We start from the raw sequence: 13,099 nt of genomic DNA, 5'->3' as shown, positions 1-13,099 counted from the left end.
TTTTCCATCCCTATTATTTATTTATTTATTTCACTTATAAACCGCCCCATCCAAAGGCTCTGGGTGGTGTACAACAAGTTTAAAAAGACATAAAAACATACGCCATTTAAAACACAGTGCTCAAAACAACAAAAACCATTTAAAAACCATTCAAAACCCTTTAAAACCAATTAAAATACTTTAAAAACAATTTTAAAACCTGGAAGGCCAGGCCAAACAAGTAAGTCTTTGGGCTCTCTTAAAGGCCGACAGTGAGCCTAAACTGTGGATATCTGCCTGGAGTGCATTCCATAGGCCAGAAGCAGCTATAGAAAAGACCCGGCCAACAAAAGGCCTATGTCAACATTGGTCACTGCGTGGCCACATAAAGCACGCTTAGATGTATTGTCACCAACGTTTGTACTGATCTAGTTAAAATGGGCTCTGTGGTTCAGATGTCACATGGGGAAATGATTAAATCTTGGTTTCACATGATATTTCAGAGCCTTGTGAGCATGCTCCTTCCCTCGCCTTCATGCATGAGCCTTGAAAAAATTCTACAGGGTTTGAAGACAGGTTCAGATCATGGCTTATTTCAAAGTCTTCTGGTTTCAACAAGCCACAGACTTGGTTGGTTTGGATATCACAACTGTGGTTAGAAACTGGTTTGTTTCTAACCACAGCAGGATGTAACATTCTTTTGAGGCTTACACGTGAAAGGAGGTGGAGAGCACACACTCCCAAGTTTCCAAGATATTGCATGAAACCAAGATTTAATCTTGGCTCCATATGACGTCTGAACTGGCCCAATGTTTCTCGCTACCATAGCAGCACTGCAGTGGAACAAAAAGGTGATGTCAAAAACACCCTGGATTGATAAACAGGCACTGAAGATACTCTGCATATCATGGTTATGACCTTTGTCAGTCTTGCAGTTGTGGCCACCCTTGGCTGCACAGGAAACCAGCTGCACTGGTTGCCACAGCCACATATGCCATAGTTTGTGGAAGATCAATCAGAAAGTAAAGAAGATAACTGGGATGCTCTGGGGGCCAAATCTGAATGGGCATGTTTGGGTCAGCCTGACCCAAAGATGGGTCATGTTTGGGCAGGCATGCAGCATGACAATATGCCAATACCTATAAAAGATGCTTTCCATGCAGGTTTCAGCGCATACTGGCATAGACAATGGAGTGTCTTGCGGTAGCACTTCTAGGTATTTAATGCTATTGCAGATGAAAGAGGAAAAGCATAACTTTCATGTACTAAATGACTGTTCACTGAATTGCTCTCTTTATACTTGCCCATAAGACAACTTACTAAGGTTAAACCATACCTTCTTCACCACAATATGACCATGTTCATCTGTGTACTGCTCCTCTGTTACAGCTTCTGGTGGCATTTCAGGCATATCATCAGCCTGCTGGACAAAGATCAAAATTCATGAAAGAAACTAGGTTGCTCTAAACAAACTTCACAAAGGAAGTTAATTAGTTTAAAGCAAGTGTACAACAAAAAGTAATCAAGAAGAACTGAAGCAAAGTTGTTAAATGTTCTGCAAGTAAATACTGGAAAGCATGCGAGAAACCTTGAACCAATAGGCAAACAAAGAATTTGACATGGCAGAGGGTGGTGTTAAAGCAGCAAATCAAAGTGTTCCGCCTCTCAGTGGGTCATTCTTCTTCAAAATGCATAGTAGATAAGCTATAGGATCCCCCCACCCATCAAATCTGGAGAGGTTATCAAGGCCATGCATTGTTCGGGAACATGCCAAATTTATCAATGCAATACCAGCTAGGAGCAGTTCTTTGGGGAAAGGGTGGGTCCTAGAAGTGTAACCAGGACAAGATTGTCACTGGCACGTGCAGTAGTTCAATCTGTACCTGAATAATCACCCGGCGACGAACGACCCTGGTAGTTACCATCTCTTCCTCATCTGAGCTGGCCTCCAGCTCACCTAATTCCTCTGCTAGCTCCTAGTGGAAGCATGGAAGTATTGTTCTTATCATACTCATGTTGCATGTGTGAATGAGCAGCATCTGGCCCTTTTCTATTAGCACAGTGAAAGTAGTGATCAGATTCTAATAAAACTGTATTGCTTCTTGCAGTGGACAGGACGTCTGTCAGTTTGTGATGGCATCCAGATCTACTGAAATCTTGGCAAACTTTCCCTCACCTATGAAAGAGGGTGTCAGGGCAGCATATCAAGGCTCATAGGAAATAGGTTGGTGGACTGGGAGATTGGGAGGAAGTGATCAGGCCCCAGGCCCCAACCCCGATTACATTATTGCACACTGGGGTCCAAATTTTGTGATTGGGCTTGAAATTCTTAAAGAGAAATAGCTTAGTTTGTGTGCCCGAACTGTGGCAACACAATTTATGTTAGAAACAATATAATGAAGTGATGGTGCAGTACTTTAAGTATTTGTGCACTTGTGAAAAACTGCTGGCACCTCCTTAGAGGCCCATGGGCGGATAGGAAATGCCAGCGTAAGCCTGCACAACAGGTGGGCCACTTGTTTGTATTCTATTTTCACAGGGATAAATATGTAACTCATTTAACTAGCTATATATGAAAAGCACTGGTATTTATTATCTTAAGTATTTTGCTCAAGCACTGAATAAGACTTTGATAAAATACTCTGTCCAATAATGTCTACATGATACCTCAAACTAGCACGGCTGTTTACCTTTTCCAGCGATTCTTCTTCATATCTTTCTAACTTTTCTGGCGGTTCGTCAGTTGATTCCACAATAACTAGGCTATTTTTCCTTGGATACAGATCATCTTGGTGGAAGTGATGATCTTCAGGTTCTTGAACAATGGGTGAATCAGTTCGCTCACTGGATGTTGGGGTATGAAGATAAGGCCTTTCAAGATTCTCAGACCCTGCAGTGGAATCCTCGGACTTTTCACTGGCAATGCTTGCTGCTTTTCCACCCTTTTGTACTTGTGTCTGATCTGTTCCCAAAGTTGTGACACTGTGAATTAAAGATTCAAGGAAGCCAATTACTAGGTGTTCTACTCTTTCCAGTGAACACAGAGCTGTCTGTCTACCTAACTATTTAACATGCCTGAGGAACACAATCCATCTCAGTATTAACACTGGATAAGCTCTGAGACTTTTCAGGTGCTCACCTGCCACTGTTTCTACTTTTAGCAGTAAATTTAATGTTCAGTCTTCTTCATACTTCCTTGGAAGTCTGTCTGGGATTTACTTTCAAGTACCTGTGTGTATTAGTGGCCAGAAGTAACACTTTAAAACAAAAAAGCAGAAATCTACTTGTATTTCATGATATTTTTGTATCTAGGATACTAGTTTACTACAATACTTGTCTGTCTATCTATCTATCTATCTATTCAATTTCTAGACTACCCTTACAAAATAGCTCAAATTAAATAATTAAATGTATTTAATTTAAATGCAATATTCAAAGGGTGTTTTCATACAGTGTGTGTGTGTGTGTGTATTATTATTATTATACACACACACAGTGTGTGTATTATTATTATTATTAATAATAACAATAATAATAATTCAATTTATGTACCTCCCTTCCAAAAATGGCTCAGGGCGGTTTACAGAGAGAAACAACAAATAAAATGGATCCCTGTCCCCAAAGGGCTCACAGTCTAAAAAGAAACATAAGACAGACACCAGCAACAGTCACTGGAGGTACTGTGCTAGGGGTGGATAGGGCCAGTTACTCTCTCCCTGCTAAATAAAGAGAATCACCATGTTAAAAGGTGCCTCTTTGCCAAGTTAGCAGGGACCTGCATGAGAGAGTGAGCAAGTAAAGGGGGCTATAAATGCACCACTTTATCAGCGTGTTAAATAATTAGAAACCAGAGGTTACAAATGACTCACATTGCAAACCATATTGAGTACAGAAGCCCTTCGGATTCAATTGGACACTGTGTGGGGAGCACTACCCAATGAAAACATCAGCTGGTGACCTAGTTCTGCTGGACCCAGTTCAATATTTTATAATCTGAAAGCACCCTCAGATATTTCCCCAAATATTTAGAATATGATTTGATCACATCATAATTTCATTCTGACAGTTTTCTTATTTTGAAGTGGCTGATCTAAATGTACAAGACTGTTAAATGTAGATGGGATCTGTAAAATCTTTTCATCCAGTTTTGCTCAATAACCTTTAATTCAACTTTAACTACTTTAAAAAAGTTATTCCTCAGTTCTAAGTAAGATATACAGGACAATTCTTTTATTTTTATTTTTTGAACTTTGGAAGCAGTTTGGCTTGGCCATTTCTCAGGACAAAACTGAAATCTACTGAAATCTGCTGAAATCTGTTCCATGGCTTTTAAAAAGCATAGATATTTTTGTCTTTTATAGAGACAAATAGAACATAAAGTACATTTTTGTCAATATGCCTGCCATCTTGTGATTCTTACAAATATTCTTGTGTAGTAGTTGAATCTTCTGGCAGCTCGTGAGGTTTCCCTGAGAATTCAGCTCCCACTCGATCTTTGTGTGCTTGTCGTAGGAGCTCTACAACGGATATTTCTGCCTCAGACCTGGGTGTGCCTTCATGCAAGGATGAGTAGCTAACAGAAATGTCTTCTTCAGAGACGAGGGGAGGGTGATCAGATTGCTCACTGTCTTTAGAAAAAGAATGCTCTTCTTCATTTTTATCTTTTGTGCTATACAGATCTTCATGGAGTGCAGAAAACCCTAGCAGCAAAGTAAAAACAATCATCATTTGGTCTGCCTGTGTACAGTAGGAACAGTTTAAATCTGGGTGCAGGTTTGTGGTGAGGTTTCATGTACTGAGTTACTACTCCTAGATGGCTCCCCCCACCCCGAGCAGTCACAAAGAAGCACATGAAATGCTTCTCACTGCTAATCAAATATACTTCTGTTCATGCTACAAGTTACTTAATATTCATATTTTAGGGTCTGTTATCATGCTTCATGGTTCCTGCATGGGATAACATCAAACACATTTAGAGCTGACTCACATGCATATAAGTCACAGAGCCAGCGTGGTAGAGTGGTTAGAGTGCTGGACCAGGGAGACCCAAGTTCAAATCCCCATTCAGCCATAATACTTGCTGGGTGACTCTGGGCCAGTCACTTTTCTCTCAACCTAATGTACTTCACAGGGTTGTTGTGAGGAGAAACTTAAGTATGTAGTACACCGCTCTGGGCTCCATGGAGGAAGAGCGGGATATAAAATGTAAATAATAAATAATAATTCATGGCTACAGAACACTGGATGTCGGAGCTGCCAGTATTGAAAGGCTTTGTGGCTGGTGTGATATGGACTGATGAAGGCTCTGCCTGTTTGATAGCTGAATCATGCATGGCAACAAATAATGAGTTGTTAAGTGATCAGCATGCATGTGTGAATTCATCCTTACCTTCACTGTGATCCAGTCCTATTGTCTGTTCAATTTCTGCATAGGTACGACCGTGCTCTCGAGACTTTTCCACGCTACTCTCCATTAGGTGAACAATATCCATACGATTAATTTTTGTAAGACACTCAGTAAGATTTGAATCTGTGATTAAAAAAAAGACAAGCTTTATCTGAACTGTGTGTGGAAATACTTTCCCCTGTCTTGCATATCCACAGAAACTTTGAAGAACATATCTCAGCAGTCAGCATTATTCCCTTGACTATGGAATGAATTATATATGCCAGCATATATGGATTTGATATGCAGTGGGCTCCTTGCCCTCTTTGAGGACCCTAAGTTTACCACAAACCTTTGAAAGAAGACTGGTGCTTTCAGTCTTCCCCATCAACTGGTGTTCTTTGAGGAATCATATGTGCAGCTGCACATTTCACATATGGTTCTGGACTTGTGTAGAGTTCATTCCAGGAACATTCTAGAGCTCTCAGAAGGGAATTCAGTGCTCCCTTCATTTTTCACCATTTGCACATGGTTTGAGGGGCGAGTACCTTCCTGCTCAATTCCTTCATAACTTCAGTGAAACTATCGGTAAAAGGGAGGGACTCCTGCAATGTGGAAGGATGGTGGATGTGTGGCTGCATTGATGACCATTGGAAAAATGCTGCTTACAGGTAAGCAACTTGGCTTTATTCTCTGTGGTCTCTCTGCAGTCCCACATATGGGTAACTGGTTAGCTACATACTGGTTGAAGGTGCAAGTTGCCTCAAGAAATATATCTTTGAAAAACAGCAGTAAAAACTGCATCTGTCCCAGCTTGCATGTCCAGAGCATAGTATCTCATGTAATGAAAGGAGTGATCCATCTGTTAGTTTTGCACAACTAGCAATAAAAGTAGTTTGGGAAATAAAACAGGAAAAGCAGCCAGAGTTATGGTGAAATGTCCTTTTACTCCAACAATGAATGTTTGCTTGGCAAGTTCATAGCAGCATGTAATGACAGATACTAACAATCTTCTAGATAACCTGTGGGAAGAAACAAAGATCCCTTCTTCGGGCTGGAGTAGCAAATAAAGAGATTGGTAACGGCCTGAAAGAACTCCATTCATACAAGGTAAGATGAATTCCTGTCCAAGTTATAGAAAGCCCTTCCCTGCCCTCCATTTCTAGAAGAAGAAAAAATACTGGAAATACCACATTCTGGTTCAGATGAAATTAATCCACCTGAGAAAAGGAAGATATGCCCAATCATGAGACCACCATATATGTATGTATGTATATGGAGATAAATGATGTATCACAGCAGAATACAGAGTTCATTATGCAGGTGTACATACTATTAAAAAAGCAGTCCAAAGAAAGGAGGCACAAAGGAATGGTAGCCATTGGTTGAAATTGCTTGTGTATAAGCTGAGAGAAAACCACATAGGTACATGAGTCAGACCATTGGTGCATCTAGGTCATTGTAGTCAACTCTGGCTGGTAGCGGCTCTCCAGGGTTTCAGGCATGTTTTTTCCAAGTCCTACCAGAAGATGCCAAGGTTTGAATTTGAGATTTTCTGCATGCAAAGCAGATGCTTTACCACTGAGCTACAGTCCCCATTCCCTAGCTGCAGGAGGCTTAATAGTTGGGTTCAAATGGATACGTTCTTTGAAAATGTGTTTAATGAAGTGAGAGCAGACTTAGCAACATTCAATTGGGAGTGAAAAGCAGAAATTGCTGCTTTATGAATATGTAATCAAGCAATAGCTAAACACAAACACTGTAAGTATAAAAGGTACACAGCTACAGAATTGTGAAGGTTGCATATATTAATAGCTACCAGCCAACCCGCACAGAGCATCTGTGTGCGCTTTGGGGCCAGCTGTTCCCCCCTCCCTCCTGCCCCACTCTCCTTCCCCCCTCCTGCCCCACTTTCTTGCCCCCGCCCCCCGCTCCACTCTCTCTTGCCCCCTCCCCTCCCACCCCACTCTCTCACCCTCCTCCCCCCTCCCACCCCACTCTCTCACCCTCCTTCCCCCTCCCGCCTCACTCTCTCTTGCCCTCCCTCCTTTGCCCCCCCTTTCCCCCCTCCACTGAGCATTTTACCACGGCGGGCGGCCATTTTCGGCCAGATCTCACCGCAGCCACAGGCCCTCCTTACTTGGCGGCGGGTGGCCAAAAAGGGCTCCGCTGCCCGTTTCCCTCCCACCCCACCGCCCGTTTCCCACTCACCCCCTTTCCTGCTCCCACCTCCGGCTGCCAGGCCGGGCTTTGCCTCCACAGCGTCCTCCCCCTTACCAAGGACGGCCTGGCCACCGTGACAACCAATCCTCCTGGGTATGCCTCAGCTTATCAGGCGCCTCCACCGCCCAGCCTCCACCAATCAACTGGGCGCCGGGACGCACATTCTAATGTGCACCCAGGAGAATTAAATATATAGATGGGCTGTGGCCAAATTCTAAAGGAAGGGATTCCAAAGGCTAGGAACCAGCGGTGCTACACAGGATGAAGCTAGACCACTGGTTTCTGCCATGTCTGAGTAAAATAAACAAAACAAGTCCACTTTTTGGAATAGAACAGCCTAGCAAGAGCATTATAGAGAATTTCTCTAAAAGTTTCTAAAGCATCTATGAGAGCCATATCCTCGCCAAGCTATTAGTTTTAGTGAGGTAAGGTTGTGATGAAGAACTTTCCTATGGCGCTAAAAGAGAAGATCTGGATGCAGAGAAAGCTAGAGGAAATAGTTGAGGGGAAGTTGAAGAAACCTGGTGAACCTGGGTTGACAAGTACTCTAGGGTGTAAGAATGCAACTGCCCTGCTATTTTGTGGAGCAGCCTGAGAATTTGACCTGTACAGACACAAATTGACCTGTACACAAAACATAATACATGTGTCCTCCCTGAGAGCACTGTGACCACCTCAACAATTGAAAATTTTGCATTTAGATTGATGTTACAAACAAATCTATTTCAAAGTTTGCCCTCAGTTCTTGATGCCTGGAAGCAGGTAGAGGGAGTTCAGCGACCACTTACTGACGGTCTACTCTGTGCTATGCTAATACTGCCTGCTACAGAGTTGTGGGTCAGGTAGAATGACTATTGGAAATGTCACTACCCAAGCAATAGTTCCAAAGATCCCTGGCTAAGAGGTATAACCCCTTGAATAACCTGCTTGAACCGGCAGAACACTACAAGCCTTGCAAATGGCCAGCGTCTGAAGCCATATGATATCTAAGTTGGTCTCTGATAGACTTTGAGCTCCACAATGAACATCCCACAGTGGGTTCACCATTTCCAGAGGGATGTGCCAATAGAAACTGTAATGTCAGAAAGCATGAAAGATCACCACCACCACTCCAATCAAGTTCTTCTTATTCAGCAAGGGGATGTGTGTTTCTTCTTTGTCTTCTCTTTTGGTTCTTGGTGAACATCAGAGAATAAAACAGGGAGTGATGCAGCCTGAGGTTTTGATCCTTTAGAAGCCGGAGAGCTGCCTTAGAGTTCACTTCAGGGACTGAACCTTTGAAATGTGCTGAGTGCTAAAATCAGATGAAGAAACTGGAATCACGGGAGCAGCTTTAATTCAGTGGCAACACACATGTTTTCCATGCAATCTGTGACATCCCGAGGTAGGGCTGGGAAAGGTCCCTAGAAGCCAATGCCAGTCAGTGTAGGTATACGGAGCTAAATAAACCAACTGAGTAGCTCAGTATAAGGTAGCTTCATAAGATCCCTCCATACAAATGTCCTGAAGCACTATGAGTGCAGCAACAACAGTAGCAGACAATCCTTTCCCCAGGCAAACTGACAAGAGTCATGTCCATCTAAAATAGCCATTTTCCTACCATAGACAGGCATTTCTTCAGTGATTCTTGCTCTACCATAGGTACACAGGAGCTCTATGCAGAAGAAGTTTAAAATGGAAAACATATAGTTCTAATAATAAAAAAGAACTAGAAAGAAAAATGCTTAAGTGATGAAAATATGTCAAATGAGCTCATCAAGAAATTTCCACACAGAAAGTTCCCTGATATGGAATGATATGGAAGTAAAAAAAATCTGAGTGGGAAGGCATTCAAGCCTGTCCCTCAAGGCATATACAGATTAAAAAAATTATTTATTCAATCTATCTATCGTATTTATATACCACCTGATATGTATATCTCTAGGCAGTGTACACAATTTAAACAAATTTAAGAGTTAAAAAAATATATATCTCGAAGGCACAGACAGGAATGGCTCCCTTCCAATAGCTCTAGATTGTTCTTGCAGTGAGCTCACGTGGCACTGTACAGAGATTACAAAGAAGATCAGCCTCTCCTCTTTCTGTCCCACATGAGCTCTGTGAATATTTGTTGTGTCCAACAATGCAGTTTTGTTTACTTGCCCTAGAGTTTGGAGAAAGTCTGAACATCATGCTAGCAGCCACTGGGGATCTGAGTGAGACAACAATATCTTCTACTAATCTGTTGATGAACCCATGTCCTGCTGTCTATTTCCTGTCAGTAGCATAGTCCTGGTCTCTTTTGCATATATGGTATATTTTTCGGTCATATTCTTTTCTTTTTGTACAATGCATGTTATTTACGATGAGTGCTGTAAGTCAGTGAGGTACAAGTATACTCTTTGGCCTCCTTTGAAAAAAAGCAATATCTGCTAAAAAGGAAGCATACCGGTAGCATGTTTCCCATCTCTTTCCAGCCAATATTTTAGCAGCGCATGACTCTGGTCCTGCAGTGAATTAGGATTCTCAATTCGGATCTGATGGATTTGTTCCTCTGTGAAATCTAGTTCTCCTCCTAGCTCTGTAAAGGCAAATCATTAGTTATAAAAGCCTTTCCATCTTATCAAGTGGTTTCACTCTCTTTGATGATAATACAACATTTATACAGCATTTTTAGACTGTTCAAAGTAGATTTCTCAGTAATTCTTACAATTATTTTGTTAACTTTATATTATCATCTTTTATTGCCAAAGCAGGACTGAATCTGACTACCTACTCTGTTCCCCTGCTTTGGCAATATAAGATGATAATATAAAGTTAACAAAATAATTGTAAGAATTAAAGTGGTTAGATTTTAGTCCAGGATCATGACTGCATCTTAGCCACCAAGCTAAACTTTCTTCGCAGTACATTTTTGTGTATTTAGGGCATTATCTCCAGTTAGGTCTTTTTTTTATGAAACCCATTTCCTTCTGAAATCAACACAGTTGTTTTCATGACATATGTACTTGCATATTCAACATGTGTATATTATGCTTGGAATACCTGGCCCAGTATGGGTTTCAACTATACATTATACCTTTTTTTCTTAGCTATTTACAACAAATTATATATATATATATATATATATATATATATATATATATATATATAGCCAGATATTTCAACTCAGGCAACCATAGTCTGACTGAAATGGAAATATTTCCTATTGAGCAATTATTACATTAAAATTCCCTTTTTGCCATTAAGAGAGATTCAGAAGTCTAGGTTCTTTTCATGTCCTCGCTGCTAATGACCAGTTGGTATCTAAGAAAACAGACTAGATAGTTAGAAATCAAATCTTTACAACAATATAAAATGATGACAGCTTGTGGTTGTAGAAGTGACGTTCTTGAGGTATAAAGTGAAAGTTGTCTAACACATCAAAGGCAAGAAATTAACTGTTGCTCAGAGCAGGAAAAAAATCCACCATCTCTCTGTCAGCACATGTTGTAGCGAACACATTTAAATCGGAGACAGACAGGTTATGTGTCTGCCACGCTCGAATAGCGCTAGAAATCCATGCTCTAATAGCTCTAGGAGAGGGGGCCACCTCTAACCTGTAGTGCACTGCACATTCGTGGAGAACCTGGTGCTAAAAGAAGAACTTTTAGCATCAGGTTAAATCATCCAAATCCCTCTTAATTGCAAGAGAGGAATTTTTATATATTAATTTCTAACAATACATGTCATAAGATGCTGGACAAATGAGAAAAATTTGGATATATAGACTCAAGTTCCTCACATCTTATGGGCTGGACTTGGAGGACAATACATAAAATCACCTTATAGCCATCTGTAACATCTGTCAATCATTCTTTTCTTGTCACCTGTGCCAAAACTCTGCTAACCCAACATTCTTAACTGCCACCTTGTGAAATGTATGTGCTCACATAACCTTTAAAAAAAACCATCTGTTGCTGATGGAGGCTTAAGCCACAATGTTCAACTAAAATTTGTCTACATCTAACTATCTCTGTTGTCAGTAAACTTTGTGCACTATCTGTCTATCTAGATGGTTTCTTTTCAGATCCAGTGTACTAAGCTTTTAAGAGAGGTTCAGATTTGAGGAATACCTCAGCTAAAACCTAGGGGAGGCAGAAATCAAAAGTAGTAGAGCATCCTCCTGTCAAATTAATGTATTTTGACAGCCTTTTTATAGCAGACATAACCTAAGGTGTATACTATGTTTTATTATTATTATGTACCACATTTTTATACTGCCCAGAACATGAGTTCTCTAATATAATGAGTTCTCTAATATAATGAGTTCTCTAAATTTTATTCTGGATCTCCTGTAAAGTCCCCATACATACAGACGAGCTGGTGGCAACTGCAGACGAACCTCTCCAGATGACCTCAGTGGGCAGTGTGGTTCATGTTTTAGAGCTCCACACACAATTTTCTGATTGTGTGAATGCCACCAACTATCCTTACATTTCTAAAACCTTTAACAAAATTTAGCATGCAACTAGGCACTAAAACTATAGCCCCTTGAAGGGAGCTACTGCCTTGAAGAGGCAGAGCTAAAGAGAAGAGAGGTAAAATCATAGAGCATAATTCCTCTAAAAGTGTGAAGACTTGGCACCAGTATAGAGTGCAAGGTGAAGTAATTGCGATTAGAACTGGATTGCAGTTTACCTGTCCAGCTGAATCCAAGATGATCAGCGATATGTGCTAGTCTTTCTTCTATCCTTTCTTGATCATCCTGTTGATCTAAAATAAGGTCAAATAGAAAATATGTCTTTAAAAACTCTGCAAAACTGATGGGCCTCAAGGAAGGAGACTCCATAAAATAAGGCCAGTGTTTTTGAACTTTGTCTGCTTTCTAGGGCCTTGGTAAGTGACTATTGGAAATATATGCACACTCAGTACTTTATTAAAAGTAGTCACTTAAACAGTGCAATTAACAAGGGCTTTGGAAAACACTGCCCACAATTTTATTCTGGATCTCCTGTAAAGTCCCCATACATTTAAAATAAAACAGAACAAAAGGAAAGGTACATTATTGCTGGGGCAAAAGATGCATTTTTCCATGCCTCTTTAGTTAATGGCAGATAGCCATCAAACAAATGTGTAAATTTGTATCCAGTATTAAGTTTGGTTTCTGTGACTTCCTTCCGAACATTAAGATTGGCTTAAAATAGTACTTACTTCTCACAATGTTCAAAATTAATTCCGAATTAAGTTTAAGATTTATGATCTCTGTGTATTTATTTTTATGTTGAGATTTAATAGTTCTGATTTAATTTTTGTTAGAACTTCTTCTAACACCTGAATCCCAAGCTATTCACAAAGCAGGCATGGAAAAGCAAGAGCACACTTCTTCTCAGGACTATTTGCATAAAAGCAGCAAGAATTAATAATCCCAACAGCCAATGTGACACCAGCAGAGTTTGAGTTTTTGTTTTCCAATGTGTGTATTTTGGATTGCATTAAACCACAGTCTGATAACTAAGTAACTAAGTTCGAACTTCAGATACCACAATTTTC

General features: G+C 40.6%; 1 protein-coding gene across 46 annotated transcripts in view; it reads right to left on the bottom strand.

Annotated features, from left to right (window-relative positions):
• ANK2 (ankyrin 2) overlaps positions 1 to 13,099 on the bottom strand; it is a 509,522-nt gene that overhangs the window by 15,013 nt on the left and 481,410 nt on the right. For 22 of the 46 annotated variants that reach the window (XM_053254658.1, XM_053254664.1, XM_053254665.1 and 19 more), the window contains 7 exons: positions 12,248 to 12,322; positions 10,017 to 10,148; positions 5,369 to 5,509; positions 4,400 to 4,679; positions 2,670 to 2,961; positions 1,863 to 1,955; positions 1,316 to 1,402 (listed from right to left, as the gene is read on the bottom strand). In XM_053254658.1, the coding sequence (XP_053110633.1) occupies positions 1,316 to 1,402; positions 1,863 to 1,955; positions 2,670 to 2,961; positions 4,400 to 4,679; positions 5,369 to 5,509; positions 10,017 to 10,148; positions 12,248 to 12,322 (1,100 nt within the window). The remainder of the gene's footprint in view (positions 1 to 1,315; positions 1,403 to 1,862; positions 1,956 to 2,669; positions 2,962 to 4,399; positions 4,680 to 5,368; positions 5,510 to 10,016; positions 10,149 to 12,247; positions 12,323 to 13,099) is intronic. The other 24 variants (XM_053254699.1, XM_053254685.1, XM_053254690.1 and 21 more) reach the window with 3 other exon arrangements.

This window comes from Hemicordylus capensis, chromosome 5 (assembly GCF_027244095.1).
Source record: "Hemicordylus capensis ecotype Gifberg chromosome 5, rHemCap1.1.pri, whole genome shotgun sequence".
Taxonomy (NCBI): domain Eukaryota; kingdom Metazoa; phylum Chordata; class Lepidosauria; order Squamata; family Cordylidae; genus Hemicordylus; species Hemicordylus capensis.
The sequence above is the reverse complement of the archived record's forward strand: the minus strand, read 5'-3'. Positions and strand labels throughout refer to the sequence as shown.